We start from the raw sequence: 26,926 nt of genomic DNA on the forward strand, positions 1-26,926 counted from the left end.
TAAAATTAAGTTTAGGAGAGGGGTTATAGCAGTCCTGTAAATTATGAGCACAATCACAAGAATATTTATTCACTAAAATGACACAGAAATTGGTCATTTAAATATATAGCAATTTTTCACGATGATTCACATAGGAAACTAAAACTAAACTGGGAAGAAAGAAAAAGAAATGAATGTAAAAGAAGAAAGAGAATAACTAAGAACCTAATTTTGCAACTGTGGTAGTCCTAGTACTAGGACTTCTTACCATGCCAACAATATCGAATCAAAATGACATCTAGCACTGGCAGGACATGGCTGATAAAATACATTACAAGAATGATTAAGCAAGCAAAAAGGTAAAAAATTTCTTGGATTTTGAAATAACTCATGAATATTCCTTCAGTAAATTTACAATTCCAATAAGACTAAAAACTGGTGACACCGAATGGATTAAAATAAGAATATACAAAAAGAAAGTATATTTGTATGCTGTTGTGCAAGTGTGTGTAGTATGTACAAGTATGTACACAAATTAAAAAATTATGGGACTATTAATTAGGAAGTCTTAAATCTTCCTAAAATCTCATATTTCTAAAAATGTTAGCTTTTTGATACCATGGCCTAACAGACAAACACATCATTAAGAAAACAATTTGCTTCCACAAAGTTTATATAAAACTTGCCAAAATCATTATCAGTGACATTATGAACTCATACATTTTCTCTCCCATGTGACAGTACTTAGTTTATCTAAAGATTCTTCTGATGAGTACTTTGAAAATCATACCTTGCCTCTACCAAAGTACATGTACACTGTCTCTTTGTTCAAAGGGACTTGAAAATAATGAGATTTTAGGATTTTCAGGAATATTTGAATTGTTTTTAAAAATAGAAACTTCATTGAATAAACATATTCTAAACTGCTATGTCTCAGGGACAAGCCATATGTTTTTAGGAACTTATAAAAAGAAAAAAAATCTCTATCTTCTATTCTTATGTGCCCAATAGTAAATGATCACAATTTTAATGCTTAAATATTACATTATATATTACTAATAATTTTAGCCTTAAAACTGAAAGGGCTTTGTCAATTATTTTGTCATTTTTTTTAGGATACTCTATCACACGTCTTACTGCAATATAGCTTGGCTCTACCATAATAAAATAAGCTTTTCTAATCAACTTACACTACAGTTTTCAGGTGGAACTAGAAGCTGAGTAATCTCGCCACCATGCACACAGAAGATATGTTTCATTTCTCCAGAAAATATGTCCCAAATTATGACAGAAAAATCCACACCTCCCGATATCAGATATCTTTGATCATAACGTGCTGAGACCTGATGAGGATATAGCAAACATGTGACTTTGTTCCGATGACCTCGGAGTGTTCTGTGAGGTGGCCAACCTGTAAATGAGGTTTTGGTTTTAAAATGGGAAAAATAAAGTCTTGCACAGTAAAAATAAACATGAATTGTCAGAATAGTTATAAATTTTATCACAGAAAAAATTTCTAATTTTATCTCCTAGAACTGCTCGGTCCAATACAGTAGCTGCTAGCCACAAGAAACTTTTGAGCATTTGAAGTTTGGCTAGTCTGGATTGAGATATACTGTAAATACATGAGATTTCAAGGATTTAGGTTAAAAAAAAGGTAAAATTTCTCATAAATAACTTTATATAGATTACAACTTGAAATGACAATAGTTTTGCTATATTAGGTTAAATAAAATATATTATTAAAATTAATCTCACCTGTTTCGTTTTACTTTTTAATGTGGCTATTAGAAAATTTAAAATTACATTCTTATTTGCATTATATTTCTACTGGTGAGCAATGTTCTAGAAGATCATCGGTATTACTGATAATTATTTAGTAAATCATAGAGGGAACAAACAAATGGAGCTATTTGCAAACATCAAAGAGATAAAAGTAAATACTTCTTTATTAACAGTCATTACATACTATTTCAATAATGAAATTTTTTGTTTCACTAATAGCCATTGAGTATTTTATCTGCACATGAAACTTTACCAAATAACACAACTGATGTATTTATTTGTTAAAAACAAAGAATGGAGGACATTTTCAATATCATGGCTACAGAGTTTTCAAAACGCTTTAAACCTTTTTAGATGTGTATTATACCTCTCCTGAGCATGTGCTCCCCTTGCAGCAGCTGTACTATGGCTGTCTGGGTGGCAGGTACAATAATTATGCTTCCATCTTCACGGCCACAAACAAGTCGTCCATGTGCTGGTATGTACACGCTTGCAGTTACTTTAAGAGGTTCGTGACTACTGGGAATTACACTCAGTTGATCTATTATTCCAGCTGGACAAGGACTCAGTTTATCAAATGCCTCTTGCAAACTCATAGAAGTTGTCATTTCCAGCCCTACAGAGTTTTTGTTTTGTATAAAAGAAAAACATTTGTGTATGTTAAAAAATATATAAAACATTAAAATAAATGCACTATAGCTGATTCAGCATTATACCAAATAATGACAACTGTCATAAAATACAATTTAAGAAGAAAGTGATATATATAAATGCAATGAATTTGTTACTCAGTTGTTAACCTTTAAGATGCCAAAAGAATTAAGAAATTGCTATACATGATTTATTATTACCTTACTCACCTTCCTCTTTATCAAGTGTGTCAGATATATTCCAAATATTCAATCGTCCAGAAGAATCACCCTGAATTAATAGTTTATGGAAATATTCCCTACAGCCATAGAAGAATCGAGTAACAGGAGGACAAATTAGCAACTGTCAAAAAAAAAAAAACCTATTCAAATATCTTTAGCTATTTTTTAATCAAAATATTTCACATATTGGTAACATTTTTTTCAAATAAAGATGTTAATTGCATTGCCTTATTCCAGAGTAAAAACAGTAGTTTAACATGAGTATTCAATATTTTTAATTTAACTTTGCTGCATTAATATTCAAATCCAGTGTACGACAAACATTCAAGGGAACAGAAACTACATTTATAGTCTTTCTCTAGAGTTAGTATTTATGCTGTTTCTATTTTATAAAAACTGATCCACTCACCACACCAATGCAATTTACATAAGCACCTGTTATTAGTAATTAATATTTAGATATACCACTCTAACAATAAGAACAATCTCCACTTAAAAAATCAGTTGGGGAAAACTCACTAATTCTAGCTTTTTTGCCCATGCTTGATTAGTCACTGAAAATAACAGCAAAATTAAACTATTCTACTTACAGAGTCAGAGGACTCCATTTTTTAAAATTAGTATATTTTTCTTCTAAGTTATGACAGTCTTATGTAACTTTCATTTTGAAAACTATTTTTTAGCTTAAGACTTTTGTGCCTTCAGTGATATCTCATTCATTACAATGAATAATGAAAATGCTGAATTCAAATACTTGAACTTTAAAGCATCGAACCTCAATTGGCAGTAATAAACAGATGTCATTCCTGACACAGAACTATAGTTAACAAATAACCTAATTACTGTATTTGATACCAGTTGTTTCCTAAAAAGCATTAGCCTCTAAAAACTGTATATTAAGCATAACTAGTTATTTGATTTAATGTCTGAAAATTACTAAAAATTAATAAACAAAATACTAGATAAGAAGTTGCAGCAGCAACTGCAATAACCATTATTCTATATTTCAACATATGCATATCTCACATCACATAATACATAAATTTTAATTTACAATAAATTAAGGAGGGCCACGGGGGCTCAGCAGGCAGAGTTCTTGCCTGCCATGCCAGAGACCTGGGTTCGATTCCCAGTGCCTGCCCACGCAAAAAAAAAAAAACAACAACATTAAAATGTATTAAGGAGTTGATATATAAAGAAACATGATCAATATGTCTTTACATAATCATTATCCCTCAGTTAAGTTGGAAGTGACTGTTTAGGTTGGAGACTAAATGGTCGCATTTAAGAGTACAAAGAACAGATTAAAGAGTCTGAATTGTACATAAATGTACAAATTTTGTATATTCAAAATACTGCTGGCATTTGGTGAGGGTGTGTTTATTGATTATCTTGCTTTTGGAAACAATGAAATTATCTAAAATTGAGAGTGGTGATGGACTGTTGACTTTGGACATTATACACGATGCCTACTGAACGGAGGTGACTGAAGGATGCACTGACTGAGAAGTAGATTGGCGACTGATGATATATACATGATCGAATACTGCGCTACTACAAAAAGGAACAAAGTTGTAAGGCATACAATGCTGTGAATGAACCTGTGGGACATTTGGTGAAGCAAAATAAGACAGAGAAAAAGCAATTATTGTATGGTCTCAATTAAAAAATACTTATAAGAAAACAGGGGCCTGCAAGCTCTTATGGCAGTCACATTTAGACCAGAGTGATTATTATTATTTCCGGATTGTGAGAGGTTGTTTAAATATGTATAGCCTAGATTTAGAGTTAAGAGCAAAGCCAATCAGGTCGGGATTACGGTAATTCAGAGTACAGGGGTAATAAAGACATTGTCTGCATTTTAGAACATTATCTCCTCTTTGAGACTACAGGAAAAAAGGTTTATTTTGTCCAGAACCTAATTTTTAAGTAGCACATAAACTAATCCAACATGTCCAGATAGATCATTTAAATAATCCAAACACAGGGTGCCCCGAATAAGAATGAGGGCCTTTAATCCTGTATATTTTAATGCAATGCCTGGATATATCCTAGAGTATATTAAGCACATAATCAAAAAGTATTGGCAAAGTCCCTTGAGGGAAGGGAGAAAAATTATAGAACTATTAAACTTTCCTACCAGGGAAACCCCTGATACTGTGTCAAACATTAGGGACACCCAAATCAATAGGCCAAGCTCTTGATCTTGAGACTTGTTCTTCTAACACTTATGTATGTAACGGAGAAGCTTAGCCTACTTATAGATAAGTGTAAGAGTTATTTCCAGAGGACCTCTTTCATTGCTCAGATGTGGCCTCTCTCTCTAAGTATAACTTTGCAAGTGAAACCATTGTCCCCATCCCCACCCTTTTTGTGGGACACGACATCCAGGGGTGAAAGTCTCCCTGGCAGTGTGGGAAATGTCTCCCAGGAATGAGTCTGACCTTGGCATCATGGGATCAACAATGCCATTATGAACAAAAGGGGGAAGAGAAGTGTAACAAATAAGGTATCGGTGGCTGAGAGAATTAAAATAGAGTCAAGAGGCTACTCTGGAGGTCACTCTTACACAAGCTTCACATTGCTATCTATTATAGCTTGCCAAATCCTAACCAAAACCATTTCTGCCAACCCTAAAGAACACCTAGGGCGTTATATAAGATTTCACAAAGGATCCACGCCCTAGGATAACTTTCCAGAAGCCTACAACCTTCAGAGGGGTACCTGAACCAGATAAGTCCTGAATTGCAGAGGGACCAGCCTCTCCAGAACATCAACTAGCTCCATCCCCCTATCCCATATTATTGACAGCCCCTTCCAATATGAAAAAGTTAGAATAGGCATAGCCCAAACACCCCTAAAGAGTGGGTAAAAAGATCAAAGGTGATGGTGGAGTTATACAGAGAAGGTAGGGTTTAACAAATGCGTATGACTGCCAAATCATTATATTGATATTTCTTTTGGTCTCCAGTATCTTAGAGAACTATAAGTAAAACCTAAACTTATGGAATTGCAACCCATACCAAACTCTGAAATCTGTTCTACAACTAATTGTTGCACTGTGCTTTTAAATTTATTGCTTTTTGTATACATGTTAATTTTCACAAACAAGAGAAAAAGTCAATTGTGATGATAAAAAATTATTTATTCCTTCTAGCCTCTAACGTTCTGGAGCAGCTAGAAGGAAAATCTGAGATAATGGTACGGTAGACCGTGACAGACTCTGGGATTAGTCCTATAACTATTCATTGAAGAGTGCTTTGAAAACTACTGCTTTTTTCTTTCTTTGCTTTGCATATACGTTATATTATACAATAATAAAAGTTAAAAAAATACCAAAAAGTATATGTATATACATATATTTCTGGCAAAAACAATTCCCTTCCCCACCCTATCCCTCTACATGAAGATGGAACAAAATTCTCAAAATGGTCAGGTTGAGAAACTCAGAATTCCTCAATATTGTAGTTTACTTCCAAAACCAAAGATTCTTAGTGTTCAAAAAACTCAAAGTTGAAAAGCCAGTACTAAATACTGTTGCATTTCAACATTATTAAATGGATATTAGTTTTGTTTTTACAAATCATAATGAAATTTGCCTTTATAAAGAAAAAGGTTTATTTTATTCTTGATTTGGAATATCCAACAATTTAAACCTCTAAAATGCCTACAGAAAGTAATAAACTAATACTAACCAACATTATTACACCCTTTATCTTTGCCTTCTTAAAATCACATCTGTCATTATGGTTATAACTGCATTATAGTATAAAATAAATGTTCTTCATCAATATGAATTTTGCCAAAAAGTCAACTCCCATGTAATCAGCATAGTATCACTTGTATTCTTAGAGAAAAATGAGTGCTATGCTATAGGTACATTACATATTTAAAAAGTACAAATTTAAATGTCATAATTCATTCTGTCAAACTGTTTTACAGTATCTAACACAGTGCCTTGAATTGTACTGAATCTTTCAAATGCTTAGCTATGAAAGAAACCAATATAGTGGAAAAATTCTCAATGTTAACTATCAATTACAAATAATACCTGAGGAATTTTACCTCTTTATCTGCCCGATCAAGGAGGCTATGTTGTACAGGAGGAATTAAATATTCAAGTGCTTTCCCCACATTGCTGCGGAATGAATCACTAGCTGGAAGGCAACTAAAAATGGGAAAAATACAACATTTAATTAAAATACTGACATTAAATGTTTCATTATCTCATTACATATAAGAAGTTTTTCTTTACAAGAAACAAAAATGCATTTTTAATTGCAGTAAATTTAATGTAGGCATAAATTAAATAATTGGTGTTATGAAAACCTTACTTCAAATAAAAGTTCATCTAATTTTTATAATTAGAAACCAAATCGAAATTACAAATCTAACTTATGCTCTTCTGAAGTGTTTTACCTATTAAATATTTAAATATCATACATATTTTCATCTTTCTGGTCACATACCCAAATTTTGAATCTTCTAATTTCAATTAAAGCTCAAGCTTATTTATTGAAAACTGGCAGGTAGTTTGAAATATAACTTTGACCATTTTCAGTCCAAATGATTACTTTATCTGCTGATACAAAGTCACCACCAGTCATGTTGTCCATTTTCACTAGGACCTGAACACAATAGGGAATAGTCTCAGCTCAAATACCTACAAGGATAAGAAAGTCACAATCTAGTACATGTTACTGTAATTAATATGATATAACGACACTTCAATTAAAAATAAATTCTCTGAGCATAAAGTTTCTTTCAATAAACTCAAGCCCTTTAAGTTCACTGCCTCAAATAAAGACATTTGTCAGTGAGCCATAGGCACAGTCCTTTAAAGGAACATGGGTTAGGCCCAGTATCAAGCAGCAGACTATGACAAGTGGAGCAGCAGTGCTCCCACACAGGGACAGGAATCCACAATTCCTTACCTGCAGGGAGGAAGTGCTCCATCAAAGAATGGTAAGTAACAGGGAATCAATCTCTAGAATGCATGACTATAACTCCTGTTTTATTTCTATGTCTGGTAATAAAATTTCTAACCATAAACTATGACATCAGAATATCTCCTTATTAATAAGGGAATTACCTTTCTTTACCTTATTTTATCAACGTTCTAAAATACTATAATGAGATTAATGAATTCAGTTTATCATTTAACAGTTATCACATATAAAAGTCAAGTCACCATAATTGCACCAGCAACAAAGGCTACTGGCCTTATAAGCCTTACATTGTAAAGGGAATCAAAGCTTACAAAAAGCCCATAATCATTCTCTCCTATGATCCTTCTGATCATTACAGGCGCTAGGAGGCAGGAACTGTTATTGATTCTATAGATAGGAAACTGACAGAAACAAGAGTTTGTCCTTTTTTCAATGTCACATGGCCAGTAAGTAGATAGAGCCAGGACTAAAAATATTGGGTTTATAATGCCTAGAAGAATTACTTTTTCCACTATATTCAATAAATACTTCATAAACTGCATCCCACATTGCTACAAAATTCCTCTGGAGGAATGAATAATACAATGGCTCAGAGTTTTCATATTACTTTTCTTTAAGGGAAAAAACAGTGCAGTTCGTTGTCCAGAACCTTGAGGGTAGAACAAACAAGTTGAGCTTACCATGATATAACATTTATTAGCACATAACATTAGCAATACAAGAATAGCCAAGAAAAATCCAAGAAAGAATAATTAAAGGAGACTAGCCCTCTCTCACAATTTATACAAAATAAATTCCTGATTAAAGATTCAAAGATATATAAAACAAAACCATACAAATACTAGAAAAAATGAAAGTATTTTTAAAATCTCAGCTTGTGGTAAGCTCCTTTAAAACATGCCAAAGACATAAAAACTATAAAATAAAAGAGGATAATGTTTACATATTAAATTTAAAAATCTTTATAACAATATTTAAAAAGCCAAGAGACAAATGACAAACTGAGAAAATATATTTACAAAGGACTAATTTCTTCAATATATGAAGAACTTCTGCTTATCAGTAATAAAAGACTAACAGCCAAACAGAAAATTGGCAAAGTACATAGGCCATCAAGTCACAAATAGGAATACAATGGCTTTAAAGATACAAAGAGACATTAATTAATTAATTATTAGTATTTTTTTATTAGAGAAGTTGTAGGTATACAGAAAAATCAGGCAGAAAATTGAGTTCCCATATATTGCCCTCTCCCTCCCCACCAGCATTATTTATATTTTCACTTGTTAAACATACCAACATACAAACACTAACATTCTTACCATATGATATTCTATTCTAAATATAATCAGTAACTCACAATATCGGCACATAGTTGTATATTCATCATCATGATCATTTCTTAGAACTTTTGCACCAATTCAGAAAAAGATAACAGAAAAAAATTCATACATACCATACCTCTTACCCTTCCTTTCATTGATCACTAGCAGTTCAATTTACTAAATTATTTTAACATTTGTTCCCCTATTATTTATTTATTTGAATCATATGCTTTATTCATCTGTCAATAAGGTAGATAAAGGAGCATCAAACACAAGGTTTTCACAATCACACACATTGTGAAAGCTATATCATTATACAATCATCTTCAAGAAACATGGCTACTAGAACACAGCTCTACATTTTCAGGCATTTCCCTCCAGCCTCTTCATTACACCTCAACTAAAAAGGTGGTATCTATTCAATGTGTAAGAAGAACCTCCAGGATAACCTCTAGACTCTATTTGGAATTTCTCAGCCATTGACACTTCATTTTGTCTCATTTAGCTCTTTCCCCTTTTGGTGGAGAAGGATTTTCTCAATCCCTTGAGGCTGAGTCCCAGCTCATTCTAGGATTTCTGTCCCACTGTTGTCAGGAAGATCCACACCCCTGGGAGTTATGTCCCATGTAGAGAGGGGGAGGGCAGTGAGTTTGCTTGTCATGTTGGTTGAGAGAGAGAGGCCATATCTGAGCAACAAAAGAGGTTCTCTTGGGGGTCACTCTTAGGTCTAATTTTAAGTAGGCTTAGCCTATCCTCTGCAGGGTTAGTTTTCATATGAACAAACCCCAAGACTGAGGGCTCAGTCTATTGCTCTGGTTGTCCCCACTGCTTGTGAGAATATCAAGAATTCTCCATTTGGGGAAGTTGAATATTCTTCCTTTCCAACCATTCCCCCAAGGGGACTTTGCAATTACTTTTTTATTCACTGTTCAAATCACTCTGGGATTCATTGGGGCATCACTCTGGACAAACCTACCAAATCTCATGCCCTACTCAAGGTTCCATGCACTATTCAATTAAGCTGTCCACATAAGTTATATTAGGAAATGTACTAGTCAAAATATAAATACAAAGAGATATTTAAATGCAAATTTAAGCTATAATGATGAGCCATATTTCACCAAACAAATTGTAAAGGAATAAAATATTTGATATACTTTCATGGCATTATTGCAGGGAAACAAGTACTTTTTATTTATTTTTTCATAGGAGCAAAAAAATGAAGGGACAATTTTTCACAATTACCAAAATTTTTAATGCACCTTCCCTTCAATTTATTGATATAGGAATTTTCCTACCAATATATTTGACCATATATAAACAAAGAAGTATATATAAAGATATTTTCTGCAGTATATTTGCAACATAAATGCATTGTGAATCAGAAATTCACAATCTATTCCATTATTATAATTTAGTAAGATACAATAACACTCACCTAAAAAAATTGTCTGTTACAAGTTCCTTTTAACAAACAACTCTTTATGGTTTGCTATCTCAGAGAGTGATGGTAAGTTCATCAATTTAGGACTGTTTGAATTAAAATACACCCATGATATAGAACGTCATTTAAAAGATCCATATTAATAAGGAATAATCTTTAAAATATATTAGATGAAATAAGCAAGGTCAGAATAGGGGTAGAATAATGTGTTTTAACATTTTATTGAAGTATAATATACACTTTGAAAAAGGGCATATATAAATGACACTTCCCAAGTGTCCAAATGCAGACAACTAGAACCCAGATTAAGAAACAGAACATTATCAGCACCCCAGAAGCACCCCCTTTTTTCCCTTCCTGTCACTTCCCATCTAACAAAGAAATCACAACCCTGACTCAATAAGTTCAGTTTTGCCAGATTTTGTATTTCATATAAAGAAAATCACGCGGGATGCAATCTTGTGTAACACTTCTTTGACTCAACATTCAGTTTGTGATCGTCTTTCATCTTGCCACATTGCTATCTAGTACTCCATTGCCTGGATAAACCATAACACATTCTGCTGATGATGAAAAGAATTCATCAGCAAAATTGATCAGCAGTTATACTACACAGTTATTATAAATAGTGCTTCAGTGAATACTCTAGTTCTTTCAGTGAGCAAACTTCAGATTTTGTTGGATATATCTAGAAGTGGAAATACTGGGTCACAGGTATATGCATGTTTAGCCTGCCAAACAGTTTTCTAAAGTCATCATACCAATTTATAGTCCTATCAGCAGAGCAGAAGAGTTCTGATTGCTCTATAACTTCACTATTTGGTATTTTTGGTTCTTTCATTTTTAGCCATTCTTGTGGGTTGTCACAGTTGTCAGAGTTGTTTAAACACTTATTTTCCTGATGATTAATAAAGTTGAACACCTTTCTATATATTTATTGCCCATTTGGCTTTCTTCTCTTGTAAAATGACTTCATCCATTTTCCTATTAGGTTGTCTGGGTCTTTCTTCTTAATTTGTAGAAGCTGTTTTTGTTTTTTATAAATATTGGATCAGTCCTTTATATACATATATATATCTTCTTTCATTGTGCGGGTTGTGTTTTCACTCTTACATGTGCATAAGAAAGAGAGAAAAATGGAAGGAGGGAAGGAGAAAGGGGAGGAAGAAGGATAAGGGAGAGGGAAGAGGGAGGGAGGGAGAGAGAGAAAAAAAAAAGGGGAGAAAGGGAGAAAGAAAGAAAAGACCATTCTCACATGCTTAAAAATGTTTGTAAGGACACACAAGAAACTGATTTTACTAAAGATTACCTCTGGAGAGGGGAAGGGTTCTGCTGGGGGAAAGGTGCATGGGAGACACATTTTCACTGTATCCCCTTGCACTCTTTTTTATTACTATTTGCATATGTTTTAAATTTTAAGACAAAAGAAGGATACTATATAGCCTACTATAATTAAACAGCTGCTGGCTTTTCCTCTCTAATCTTATTCCAAAATAGTAGCAGTAGCAAGGATAAGGTTAAGATGCTGATCCCCACCCCCTAACATGGGACATGACTCTCAGGGTGTAATCTCCCTCCCCCCCCCCCCCCCCCCCCCCCTCCCCCCCCCCCCCCCCGGCAACGTGGGACAGGATTCTTAAAGGTGAGCCAAGACCTGGCATTATGGGCTTGAGAAAGCTTTCTTGACCAAAAGGGGAAAGAGAGAGATGAGACAAAATAAAGTATCAGTGGCTGAGAGATTTCAAACAGAGTCAAGAAGTTATCCTGGAGGTTATTCTTATGCATTATATAGTTATCTCCTTTTTAGTTTATGGTGTATTGGAGTAGCTGGAGGGAAGTACCTGAAACTGTTAAACTGTGTTCCAGTAGCCTTGATTCTTGGAGACAATTGAATAGCTTGAAGACAATTGAATAGCTAGATAGCTTTTACAGTATGACTGTCTGATTCTGAAAACCTTGTGTCTGATGCTCCTTTTATCCAGGGTATGGACAGATGAGTAAAAAAAATAAGAATAGGGGATGCAAGGGTAGTTCAGTGGTAGAATTCTTGCTTGCCATGCAGGAGACCCAGGTTCAATTCCCAGTCCATGCACGTCCCAAACAAACAAAGAAACCAACAAAAACAAATAAACAAACAAACAATTCAACAAATGGTGCTCATATGGAAATACTCATATGGAAAAAGAATAAAATGTGACCCCACCATACAGCATTAAAAAAAAAAAAGATAAAAAATAAATAAATAATGGGGGGGTGGGATAAGGGGTAAAATAAATTAGGTAGATTGAAATACTAGTGGTCAACGAAAGGGAGGGGTAAGGGGTATGGAATGTATGAGTTTTTTCTTTTTTCTTTTTATTTCTTTTTCTGGAATGATGCAAATGTTTTAAAAATGATCAGGGTGATAATACACAAACGTGATAATACTATGAGCCATTGATTCTACACTATGATGGATTGTATGAGTGTGAAGATTTCTTAATAAAAATATTTTTAAAAAAAGAGTTGTGGGACAAGCAAAGATGAAATGGAGAGAATTATAGTTTCTTAAGAAGCTGACAAACAATTATATGTCTAAGTAATTACTACAGGGAACAATGTACTAAATAATCTTGTAGACATTTGGTACATTTCAAAGTCCAGGCTCTTGAAATTTAGTAAGAGACTTATGAAAACTGAATGATCTTTAAGACATAAAGTTCTGAAACTCTAACAGTGGAATATCAGTATTGAGCAAGATTTCTGGAAACGGAATTATTTTTGGTGTTCCACAGACAAAAGGAGCTCACCACAAATACTGCCAACTCAAAGAACTGACTCTGTGCCAATTTATTTGCTTAGAGTTTATCTCCAACACCAGAGAATACATTTCTTGATAGTAGAAACCCTTTCCATTTTCACCATTACTGACTTCTGTGCCTAGAGCCAGCATAATTTAAATAAGGGATTATTAAATGCCTGCATGTCTTTTGGACTTTCAACTTTTTTCTATATAGAAAACTCACTAAGACTTTGAGATGGAATCTGTTACTTGTAAGTCTAAGCAAGTCATTGAGTGGAAATAGAAATATCAAGGGAAACTCTTATTGGACTGTTTGGATGATGATGCCAATAAATATTTATGGAATTATTTTAAAACTTCAATAGCTGTGTGAGACTAAAGGTGGAAATGTTTATTGAGTACAAAATTTATATTTTCGGTAGTACATTTCCTAATAAAACTTGTATGGTCAGTTTAGTTGAACACCGTAAGTTCATGGAATCTTGAATAGGGCATGAGATTTTGTTGGTTTGTCCAGGTTAGTGTCATGCCCCAATAAATCCCTAAGTAATTTGGGCAGTGAATAAAGAAGTATTTACAAAATCCTCTTGGGGGAATGGGGAGAAAGGAGAAAATATTCAATTTCCCCATTTGAAGAATTTCTGAGATTCTCACAAGCAGTGGAGACAACCAAATCAACAGGCCAAGCCCTTGATCTTGGGGTTTGCCCCTATGAAACTTATTCCTGCAAAGGATAGGCTAAGCCTACTTAAAATGAGGCCTAAGAGTCACCCCAGTGAATCTCTTTTGTTGCTCAGATGTTGCCTCTCAAAGCCAACCTGGCAAGTGAACTCACTGCCCTCCCTCTTACATGGGACATGACCCCCAGAGGTGCAAAATATCCTTGGTAATGTGGGACAGAAATCCTGGGATGAGCAAGGACCCAGCATCATGGGGTTAAGAAAGCCTTCTTGACCAAAAAGGGAAAGAGAAAAATGAGACAAAATAACATCTCAGTGGCTGAGAGATTTCAAATCGAGTTGAGAGGTTATTCTGGAGGTAATTCTTATGCATTATACAGATATTCCTTTTTAGTTTATGGTTATATAAGTAGCTGGTGGGAAGTACTTGAAACTGTTGAACTGTTGCAGTAGCCTTGATTCTTGAAGACAATTGTATAACTATATAGCTTTTACAACGTGTCTGTGTGATTGTGAAAACCTTGTGCCTGATGCTCCTTTTATCCAGGTTATGGACATATGAATTAAAAAACAAGGAAAAATAAATAAATAAATAATAAGACTGGATAAGGAGTAAAAAAAAATAAAGGATAGATTGAAATACTAGTGGTCAATGCGAGTGAGGGGTAAGGGATATGAGATGTATGAGTTTTTCTTTTTATTTCTTTTTCTGGAGTGATACAAATGTTCTAAAAATGATCATGGTGAATATTTAACTAAGTGATGATATTGTGAATCACTGATTGTATACTATGGGTGTATAGTATGTGAAGAACTCTCAATGCAAAAAAAAAAAAAGAGTCAACAGGAGTGATGACTGGGTTTAGCAAACCATGGCAATTGCATGTAACTGAAGCTTGCACGGGTGCAGTCTCCACAAAGGCCTCTTGACTTCGTTTGGTCTTTCTTGGCCACTGAGTCCTTATTTTGTTACATTTCTTTTCCCTCTTTTGGTCAGGACAGCATTGTTGACCCCTCGGTGTCAGAATCAGACTCATCTCCAAGAGTTGTGCCCCACACTGTCAGGGAAATTTTCACCCCCAAATAACTTGTACCCCATAGGGGGGAAGGTGATGATTTCCCTTTGCAGAGTTGGGCTTGGAAAGGGAGCTGCCACATCTGAGCAACAAATAGCCTTCCTGGAAGCAACTCTTAGATCTCATTATAGGTAGTCTTGGCTTCTCCCCTGCTGAAATAAGTTTCATGGAGGCAAGCCTCAAAATCCAGGGCTTGAGTGAGGACAACCAATTCAAAAGGCTGAGCCCTCAATCGTGGACTTGTCCTTATGGGGCTTGTTTTTGCAGGGGAGAGGCTGTGCCTACCTGTATTACACCTGAGAACTTCTTTTGTTGCTCAGATGTGGCCTCTCTCTCTATGTCAACTTTGGCAGGTGAATTCACTGCCCTCCCCTCCGATGTGGAACATGAATCCCAGGGGTGTAAATCTCCCTAGCAATGTGGGGCAGGACTCCCAGGACGAGCCAGGACCCAGCATCATGGGATTGAGGTGGCTTTTTTGACCAGAAGGAGGAAGAGAGGAGACGAAGTAAGGATTCAGAGGCTGAGGGATTTTGAACAGAGTTGAGAGGTTATCCTCATACATTATACAGATATTCCTTTTTAGTTTATGGTGTATTGGAGCGGCTAGAGGGAAGTACCTGAAACTGTTGGAATGTGTTCCAGTAGCCTTGATTCTTGAAAACGATTGTATAACTATATAGCTTTTATAATATAACTGTGTGATTATGAAAACCTTGTGTCTGATGCTCCTTTATCCAGGGTATGGACAAATGAGTGAAAAACTAAGATAAAATATAAATAACAGTGGTAGATAAAGGGTAAAGCAATTGGTAGACTGAAATAGTAGTGGTCAATGAGAGGGAGGGGTAAGGGGTATGGGATATATATATATTTTTAATTTCTTTTTTCTTTTTATTTCTTGTTTTGGAGTAATGCAAATGTTCTAAAAATGATCATAGTAATGAATACACAACAAAATGACGATATGGTGAGCCACTGATTGCATACCATGTATGAACTGTATGTGTATGAAGAGTTCTCAATAAAAATATCTTATAAAATATATATATATATATTTATGGAATGTTTATTTTGTATAAGCCACTGTATAATATACAGTGAAGATTTACTTAATGACACAATAAATGTATTTATAGTCATCTTCACAATTTAAAACAAAAGATCCTGCTGCCCTCATCAGTCTTTTCACTGTATCACCCATTCCCCTCTCCTCTAAGTTCAGGAAAACAATGTATTCCATATTCAAACTGTGAGGCAGTACAGCACGCTAGAAATGAGAGCAGCTGCTGTGGTCAGATCACCTGAATTGTAATCCAGCAACTACACTACCACTTTTACAACATTAGGCAAGTTACTTATACCCCCATTCCTTTAGTGTATCATCTGCAAAATAGGAGAAATAATTATTTCTACTGTTGTTAGGCAGCCTACAAAATGGGCCCAATGATCTCTGCCTCCTGGAATTCATACTCTTGGATCCTCTCCCTTCAATGTGACCTGGGTTCTATGACTGCTTCTAGAGAACCAATTGTGACAGAAGTGATGAGATCCCATTTCCAAGAGTAGGTGGGTCTTGGACACACCTTCTCTTGTTCACTTACTCTGAGGGAAGCCAATTCCCATGTTGGAGAGGTCAGCATTCAAGGAACTAATGCCTTGAGCCAAAAGCCAGCAAGATCTGAGGCTTTTATGAGTGAGCTTGGAAGCAGATCTGCCCCCAGATGGGCCTTGAGATGACACCACAGTTCTCTGATGACAATGTGATTGCAGCCCTGTGAGAGACGCTAAGTGGAGCCCAGATTCCTGACCCACAGAAACTGGGAGATATAAGTTTGTTGTTTTAAGCTGCTAAGTTTTGGGCTATTTTATTATTCAGAATTAGATAATAAAGATACCTACCTTCAGAGAGCAGTTGTGAGGATTAAAAGAAGTAATACATGGAAAGCTCTGAGATAACTGTTAACTACAGAGCAAATGATCAAAGCATGCTGCTATTTTTCTACTGTGGAAACAGAAAAGCCTGGCAATACAGAAGTAATATAGTCCTTCCATTATTAGCTCTGAAGTGAAAAAGAAAGACTATCTCCTGACTCCAAGAAGCCAAGAAATAAATGGCAATATGGATATCACCCTACAAAAGATGTGTTCAACCTGCTGAAAACTCATGACTACTTACATTGTACTGACAAGATAATGACTAAAAGAGCAGCAAAAAATAGAAATTAAGATCATTAGAACAAAAGTCACTAACTGAATCATTTCATAAACCAAAACTTTTTTAAAAAGATAATACATGGCTGAATCCCAATTCCTCCCTTCATGGTTAAATAAAAAATAGAAATCAAAGTTAGACATGTATTACAAATGGTTAAAATATTCTTGTACCAAACTTTGCCTTATGGTTACCTTTGGAAGCCTGCTAAATAAACATCTTGAGGGGTAAAAATACAGCTTCTTATTTACTTAATCTTACCCTCCAATATTTGGAGCACACAACTAAAAGCGACCTTTGTGTGAATGCACAAAAAGAGATGCTTTGGCAATTCTGACAATAGATTGGTTTGGATTCCTCCTCAAATATTGGCTCAGTATCCTGTAAAGAGAAAGATTTGTAAAACTTTAGGAACGGCTTGGTGGTCAATTCAAATTATCACACAATGATAAAAAAATAAAAGAAATAAAGGCATTATTTGATATATTCATCATTATAGTCTCATGTAGGGACAAAAGTAGTAATAAACAACAAAAACACATTAAAAACAGCTGGACACAAATGTATTTGCCACAAAGCTGTTAAGATTAAATACTGATGAAAGTCAGTCTCTGGCAATGATAGATGATAAAAGCTTGATTTAATCCTAATTTTTATAATGATCTGTGTCTTCAGGTTAAAAAAAAAACTCATCCAGTTACTTTCAGATCTGATTTCCCTAATTGAAGAGATTAGCATCAATTTGTCAAAAAATTGACTCATCCTTCTTATGGACAAAAAGTAAGAAGAAATTTAACTCTAAAGAACTGAGACATAGGACTGAAAGTGGCTTTATGTGCTTTTTACTTTTTTTTTTTTTTTTTTAACGTGGGCAGGCACCGGGAATCGAACCCGGGTCCTTGGGCATGGCAGGCAAGCATTCTTACCTGCTGAGCCACCGTGGCCTGCCCTTTATATGCTTTTTGTAGTTTGTCTTATTTTATTATTTTTTTTCCCCTGGAGCAAACTACCCTTTAACTTTTAAATTAAACAAAAGCAATTGAGGAAAACCCCATCTCTACATGTATGTTTCTCTACTTCCTATATGGTGCAATATGTTTCTCCACTTCATATCCTGGACAAAGTAGATGTCTACCATCAAAAATGAAGATAATAATTAACTCACACAGACAACACACTTAAGTATTTTCTACACTATATTGACAAGACTATCAAAAGTGAATAGCATTTTCCTTCCACTCAAAAAAAAGGGGGGAGAGGGCATAACATTACTAAAATTTACAATGACATAAAGAAAAAAGCAGAATATCACTTCTGGTCTCATTTGTCTCACCTGCATCCCACTTGTTTCAGAGGTAACAATCCACACCTTCAATATGCCTGTCACTGAGAGTGCCACCACGGTATCCTCTGAACAGAAAAGGAATGAGGACCCAGGGTTTAAAAATAATACTTTTTTTTTAATATTAAGATGACTCATTTTAATGAAACTAAACAATACCATGTTTTACAATTAGCAGGAAAAAAACATAATTCTATGTATCATGATATAAGAGAAACCAGATTTTGAAACACAGGTCAAGTAGAAATCATCAAAAAAAAACTGGAATTCAAGGAAAAGTTGTTTCTAGCTACTTGAATTTGTTTTTTATTTCTAATCAACAAGTTTCTATCATTTCAAAGTGTTCTGGATTACATAGGTTAACAAAGAACTTTTATTCTTCAAAACTGACAACCTTCAACTATTCACGGATGATGATAGTCACTTTTTTTCTTCAAAGCATTCATTTCCTCTCTTTCTCACCCACCTTGCCTGCCTTCCAGACATCGTCTTGTACACTATACCCTTAACAGATTGTGATAAAATGAAAGACATGATATAATATCTGAATTCGTAAACTTTGAGGAAGGGACTAATTATAGCACCATAGTAATATGCATGAATTTTAAGAGTATGAACATTAGAAAGGAGTCTAACACAGGTTCCACAGTGAGGGAGGCATATGCTAAAAATCACCCTTTTTTCATTAATCGTCCACTGGAAAGTAGACAACTTAACCAATGTAGCTTAAATTCAGTTAGCTTATCTATAAGAAAATACAAATGAAAAACAACGGTACCTACCTTAATGAGCTGATATGAAAATTAGGATTATACCACAGGTGTAGCACTCAGCACATACTAAATTTTTAATAAAGGTTAGTTATTACTGTTATAAAAAAAGCGTTTTACCTTTAAGAAAAAATGTTATCATACTGTATGGTTTCCTAGGCAGCGTAAGGCACTGGAATGCAATGATTATCACATGTCCAGTAATACCTGTACAGAGAACTATAACAACTGCTTACGCGTGCTGTCAATTACAGTAAAAGTACAAAATACCAATGTACCTAAAATTCCCAGATACCACAGACTATAATATGGAAAATATAGATTAGAAATTGCAAATGTCTGCAACATTATAAACTGATAACCTTCAGAATCACACAATTTTCTATTAAAATTACATTCTGTTCTAGTCTGTGATCCCATACATGGAGAAAGCATAAAAATTCAAAATGTATAAGCTGCTTGGTCATAAATATAGTACTTTTTAAAAGAAAGCATTAATGCAACCAAAATTAGAGAGGAACATGCTAATAATGAGCTCCCTATTGACTGGAAAATTCAATTGAATATCATTTTCATTTTTAGGCTCACAATAAAGCAGTAATCCTCTAATATGCATTTAAACCTCTGTGGGAAGGTCCCACATTAAAGAAGCCTCCGCAATTTTTTTTTTTTTGCATAGGCAGACACTGGGAAACAAACCCAGGTCTCCAGCATGGCAGGCGAGAACTGCCACTGAGCCACTATGCCCCACCCGAGCCTCCTCAATTTTAATGAACTTATCTCAGAAATATGTGACCACAAAACCCGCCTTATTGACCAACACCTATTAACTAACAAACCTCAGATCCAATACTCTGAAGAACACTCCTTGAGAAATGCTACAAGTCCATTCACTCAATTCCCACAGTCTTTCTTTGCCTTAGTTCAGTCCTGCACCATCTCTTGGTGGGACAATTAAAATATCATAACTATTTCCTCCCACCTAAACTATTCTCAACAATGCCGTAAATGTGATATTTAAAACAAGTCCCTGCATGCATTCTTATCTAAAGGACGTCCATCATCTACAGCAAGTCAGCAAGCTACAACCAATCAGCCAAATCTTGCCTGGTGCCTGTTTTTGTAAATAAAATGTTATTAGAACACAGCCAGGCTCATTCATTTCTATATTGTCAATGGCTGCTTTTGTAGTACAATGGCAGAGTTGAGTAGTTGCAATACAGACTATATAACCTACAAAGACTAAAATACTTACTATTGGCCCTTTACAAAAAAAGTCAGCCAACCCCTGATCTACATGGTGAAATTCAGGTTTCCCGACTGGCATACCAAGCCCTTCATGATCTGTCCCATCAACTTTGCCATCCTTATATACTGCCACTCCTCCCATCATACTTCTTTCCCCAGGAAAAGATAATTTATAGTTCTTCACACACACCAAGAATATTTTTAATGCTTTTGCACCTTTGTACAGACTATTTCTCCTGCCAGAAACAATCTGATCCCCATGTCTGCCAGACAAGCTCCTCCTCATCTTCCAAGTCCTAGATCAGACATTATATTATCTAGGCAGCCTTTCCTACTGTCCTTAAGCCCCCTTCACTAATTACATCCTCTCTATACTACTTCTCTATCTTGTATGTGCACCTACTGCAACACTTCACACCCTAAACTGTTACTGTTTATCTATCATCTTCCCTTACTAGAATTTGACTCCATTCAGAAGTTCAATCCCCATACCTAGAAGATCAGTAAGCACTCAATAAATATTTGCTGAATGACTTGAATAAAAAAGCTATGTGTGCTGATTTCTAACCCTAAGACATTTTAAAGAAAAGTTCCCATAAAATTAAAACTAGTTCACTGGTGGGAGGTAACAGTTAAAGTAAAAACTCCAGAGTTCAAACTGCCACCAGTTAGTGCATACTAGAGTCTGATTATATCTACAACAGATTACAATGGGACCTACCCCACGAGACACAGCAAGAATTGGTAGCGTGTGTACATGCTTAGCATAGTGCCTGATACTGTAAGTACTAAATAAATGAAGTTCTGGTGGAGGTGGTGGTTGTTATGGGGCAGTCTTTAAAGAATATATAATCACAAAGTCATTTGGAAGGAGAAACAAACTATGTTCCTTAAAAAGGTTTGTAAAAATATACATTCAATGTTTAACAACAAGCATTGTTCTTTTCCTGGACAATTTTATTTTTGTTCTCAGTTATTAGTGTAAAGGTTTTCAAAGAAATAAAAGAAAGATACTATTTACTGAGCTTCAATTATGTACCAAGCACTTACCAGGAACTTTCATTAAATTTAACCATGTATAATGTTTTCCTTTTTTATTATCTCCATATGAAATGGAAACACTTCCTATACCTCCTAAGTACCCACCATACTTCCAAAGGGGTAAGATATTAAGATATTCATCCTCTACCTCTGAACATTACCCATACTCTAAGATCGTCAAAGACTAGTCATCTAGGGAATGAAGATAATCTAACATTTTAATTTGTAATTCAATCAAAGATGCTTTCATGAAAGAGGGGAAAGACCATAAATAGCTGTTTCTTAAATAGAAGACTATAACCCAAAATATTAGTTTATGATAAATTACAGTACTATACAATAAATTAAACATTAAGCCATGGTACTGGTGTTCCTAATGGGCATAATACACTAACCTTGTGTTCGGTGGGATCGAATAATACTCATGGAGCTGATCCAGTCTGGAGATATCTTTGATACTAAGGAGTACAGCACCTCAAGGCTAGTGGCATCCACAACGAGGATTTCAGGGTAGTGTCCATGGCATAATAGCCTCCCTTCTCGCTGATTTCCAACAGAGAACTGGTAGAACTAAATTTATGACAAAAGGAAAAAGATTTGTAGATGTTCTCATTTAGTGTAGATACTTGCTTCACATGTATAAATCAAGTTTATTATGATATTCTCATAAATGCCCCACTTCTTCAGTAATATTTTCAGACATGTAGTATTTGGTATATATTATATTTGTACATACATATACATATTCAAGTTAATTCTGTAATATTTTAAAACATCTCACAAGAATTATTTTCCTTTCCTAACATCTTAACCTCATTTTTGAACTATGTGGGGGCAGATTTGTGATTAATCTTTTTATCCCACTCTAGCATCTAAAATAGGACTATAAAATACCTGAATAAAATAAACCTCACAAATCAGGGGAAAAGAGACACTCTATTTTGTTGGTAACAAAATGAGAATTTTAGATGAATGGGAACAAGTGAGTATGGGCTTATAGTTATTACCTTATGATCAAACAAAATTTAGAAGTGAAGGAAAACTGATGTTCAAAATATATTACCATCAATGCTGATAAAACTGTGTTGTTTCAGACTAGAGTATGAGACAACTATGTAAACCACTCATAATGTACATTAATACTTTGTATAGAAGAGATTAGAGGAAGAACCAATACAATGTGATTTACATGTTACTCATGCAAAGAATTGCTCAAGAGGATAAGATGGGTTCTATCAACCAAGGAGCAGAAGAAGAAGAACTATCAAAATAAGACCAACAACTTATTAAAGGATCTGTCTTTCCCTGGCCTCAAAAACATACTGGATCTCTTAGTGGATTGATTCACCTAGGGGATTTGCAGAAGCTAAAGACATCTACCATCAAGACTATTTCCCAAGGGATTAGGCCGTACATGAATCATGTGAGGGCAAGGAGTTAAAATACAAAGAGCAAAGTGATAATTACATTACAACTAAAGAAATCATTAAGAGACCAGCATGTCTCCACATCCATTAGTCCTATTCTCAGAGCTCAACATTTTACACACAAGAATATAAACTTTTGTCAATTATGGAGTACACTGTATAAAAAAGAGTACAGTTTCTTATACATATATCATGGAACATTTTTACACATTAACTAAGTTCAAGGTAGAACCACTAAAACAAGGGAACACCTCTAGATCTCTGAAGGTTGCTCTACAAGCAATAATGCACAAAGGGAGGTTCCAGAGACTGCCAGGCAGTCACATATAATAATGAGACTGTAGGTAACCTTGGCTCATATAAGGGGAAGATGTATCAAGGAGGAAAGGGTGGATACAGAGAAGCAAACTTAGTCAGGGTTCATCTAGAACTAGCCAAGAGAGACATGTGCATTGCAGTCTAGAAAGGTTGTACCCTCTGGGTAGAGACATATTATTAGACCTGCCCAACTGCCACCCAACTTTCCTTTAATGCTGTACTTCCAAACAATCTTCTGAACACTAATTGGCAAAGTGTGCTGCATGGGAAAACAAAATTTTGCAAACATTCAAAAGGAATGCACCCCAAGGACACAACGGACATTTGCACACCAATGTTTATGGCAGCATTATTTATAATTGCAAAGAGATGGAAACAACCAAAATGTCCATCAATAGATGAGTGGCTAAACAAGCTGTGGTATATACATACGATGGAATACTATGCAGCTGTAAAACAGAATAAAGTCATGAAGTATGTAACAACTTGGATGGAACTTAAGGACATTACGATGAGTGAGATTAGCCAGAAACAAAAGGGCAAATATTGTATGGTCTCACTGATATGAACTGACATTAGTGAATAAACTTGGAGAATTTCGTTGGTAACAGAGACCATCATGAGATAGTGAGATAGAAATAGGGTAAGATATTGGGTAATTGGAGCTGAAGGGATACAGATTGTGCAACAGGATTGATTGTAAAAACTCAGAAATGGATAGCACAATACTACCAAACTGCAATACAATAATGTTAGAACACTGAATGAAGCTGAATGTGAGAATGATAGAGGGAGGAGGGCTGGGGGCACAAATGAAACCAGAAAGAAAGATAGACAATAAAGACTGAGATGGTATAATCTAGGAATGCCTAGAGTATATAATGATAGTGACTAAATGTACAAATTTAAAAATGTTTCGCATGAAGAAGAACAAAGGAATATCAATAATGCAGGGTGTTGAAAATAGATGGTAATTAATATTTCAAAACTTTAACTTATGTGTGAGACTAAAGCAAAAAATGTTTATTTGGTACAAAATTTATATTTTGACTAGTGTAGTTCTTAATATAACTTATGTGGACAGCTTAATTGAACACTCTAAGTACATGGAAACTTGAGTAGGGCATAAGATTTTGTAGGTTTGTCCAGAATGATGCCTCAATAAAACCCAGAGTGATTTGAATAGTGAGTAAAAAAGTATTTGCAAAGTCTCCTTGGGGGAATGGTGAGAAAGGGGGAAAGTTCAACTTCCCCAAGTAGAGAATTCTTGATATTCTCACAAGCAGTGGGGACAACCAAAGCAATAGGCTGAGCCCCCAATTTGGGGGTTTGTTCATATGAAACTTAACCCCACAAAGGATAGGTCAAGCCTACTTAAAATTAGGCCTAAGAGTCACCCCAAAGAGAGCCTCTTCTGTTGCTCAGATGTGGCCTCTCTCTCCAGCCAACACAACAAGCAAACTCATTGCCCTCCCCCTCTCTACATGGGACATGACTCTCAGGGGTGTGGACCTTCCTGGCAATGACTGGGACAGAAATCCTAGAATGAGCTGGGACTCAGCATCAAGGGATTGAGAAAACCTTCTCGACCAAAAGGGGAAGAGAGAAATGAGACAAAACGAAGTGTCAATGGCTGAGAGATTCCAAACAGAGTCAGAGGTTATCCTGAAGGTTATTCTTATGCATTAAATAGATATCACCTTGTTAGTCAAGATGTAATGGAGAGGCTGGAGGGAACTGCCTGAAAGTGTAGAGCCGTGTTCCAGTAGCCATGTTTCTTGAAGATGACTGCATAATGATATAGCTTTCACAACGTGACTGTGTGATTGTGAAAACCTTGTGTCTGATGCTCCTTTTATCTACCTTATTTACAGATGAGCAAAACATATGGAATAAAAATAAATAATAGGGGGAACAAATGTTAAAATAAATTTAGTAGATTGAAATGCTAGTGATCAAGAAAGGGAGGGATAAGGGGTATGATATATATGAATTTTTTTGTTGTCTTTTTCTTTCTTTTTGTGAATTGATGCAGATGTTCTAAGAAATGATCATGATGGCAAATATGCAACTATGTGATGATATTGTGAATTACTGATTATATATGTAGAACAGAATGATCACATGTTAAGCATGTTTGTGTTTGCTTGTTATATTTTTTTAAAACATTAAAAAATTAATTTTAAAAAAAAGGAATGCCTGTCGCCCCCACAAGATAACAAATGGCATTTCCTTATGATTTCTAAGTGCCAGTGTCACCAAGAGGTATATCGTCCCTTTGCTTTTCTCATGTGTTAACATAGGGCTTTTCTTGTCGTTAACAAATCATTCTATTGGTTTGTTTTCAGGGATACAGTATGATGTAACAGAAAGAACACAGTCCCTAGAGTCAGATAAACCTGACAGATCCTGGCGCCAGGAATGACTCACTGAACGACTTGGGCAAGTCACTTAATGGCTCTGGATCTCAGCTTCCTTTTATGTAAAATGATTTGCCCCCACTCAATTTGTAGTTATGCAGTGGGGACTAAATGAAATACCAACCAAGAAATGATATTCAGTATTTTCTCAATAAATATGAGTTCTTTTTCTACATTATCCCTCCCTATTGTGAACATAAATCATATTTTGTATATACTTCTTAATTTTCCCAACATACAATAGAGAAAACAATAAATAAATTGAAGCAGAGAGAATTTGACAACTATGAAAGAGTAAGAAATAATACCAAGAAATGTAACTCAGAAAACTCAAATTCCTGTGTAATATTCTACATATTAAGCCAGGGATATGTAATGATCATTTCTTCCAAAGAGCTGGAAAGTATTTAAAATATGCCCAAGTACTAATGGTACACGTAATATAAAACACATGATCCAAAATACAAATAAGTTTGTGTCAATCACCAAAAGAATCGTGAAGGCTTTGGCACAAGAGAATTCCATTATTAGGATCTGAAAAACTACCAAAGTTGTAACTGGGCTTTCTCAGTAGAGCTGGAAACAGCAGAGGCAGCAGTGGTAAATGGTTTACCTATACCTTTCCACATTAGTCTTCTTTTCTTTATTACCCTCCCACTGTACCATCTTGTGAGAAACACTTTCACTACTCCAATTCTAGTCTTCATGTCCTATTATTGCCACCCCCATTTCTCATATAAAAATGTAGGTTGAATATTTTAATGCCATTTTTTAAATTGTATACTTGTAACAAACAGTAATGCATTGTGCTTAATTTGGACAGTTACAGAAAGAGATACTAACCTGTATGCCAGTATGTGTGCAGGCTAATTTTGTAAATTCAATGCATCTGCCATCATTCACATCCCAAAGGCACATCTCTCTAGAAAAAACAATAAAAAGAATAGCCAACGTTAAATCTGACTTTTAAAAGTACCACTCAACTTTATCACAGTAGTTCAAAATTAATCTTCCATTAAAATTAATATACTGCACAAAAAGTAGTGTATAGTCATTACAGCTCTTGGTAAAAAATTCCAATCTTCTCACCCACCACGCTAACACCCCCTCTACCCTGCCTACCCCCATCCCAATCCACACCCTTTCTGGGTACTTCTTGCCTCCCTTTTGGCTGGTGGACTCTTGTGAGTATTTCTGGCTAAAACTGATGGGAGATACTCCAGAACTCTCTTTTTCCTCTTCCTCTGCTCTAG

The 26,926-nt window shown here is 35.1% G+C and overlaps 1 protein-coding gene across 1 annotated transcript in view; it reads right to left on the reverse strand.

Moving 5' to 3' along the window:
* Nucleotides 1–26,926, reverse strand: part of WDR7 (WD repeat domain 7) — a 494,499-nt gene that overhangs the window by 421,720 nt on the left and 45,853 nt on the right. Inside the window, 11 exon segments of the mRNA XM_077135381.1 lie at nt 1,170–1,390; nt 2,132–2,380; nt 2,616–2,757; nt 6,702–6,808; nt 7,159–7,244; nt 7,246–7,285; nt 14,894–14,903; nt 17,369–17,488; nt 18,441–18,517; nt 21,904–22,078; nt 26,517–26,595. Of these exon segments, the coding sequence (XP_076991496.1) occupies nt 1,170–1,390; nt 2,132–2,380; nt 2,616–2,757; nt 6,702–6,808; nt 7,159–7,244; nt 7,246–7,285; nt 14,894–14,903; nt 17,369–17,488; nt 18,441–18,517; nt 21,904–22,078; nt 26,517–26,595 (1,306 nt within the window).

The sequence above is a fragment of the Tamandua tetradactyla genome, chromosome 18 (genome assembly GCF_023851605.1).
Source record: "Tamandua tetradactyla isolate mTamTet1 chromosome 18, mTamTet1.pri, whole genome shotgun sequence".
NCBI lineage: Eukaryota > Metazoa > Chordata > Mammalia > Pilosa > Myrmecophagidae > Tamandua > Tamandua tetradactyla.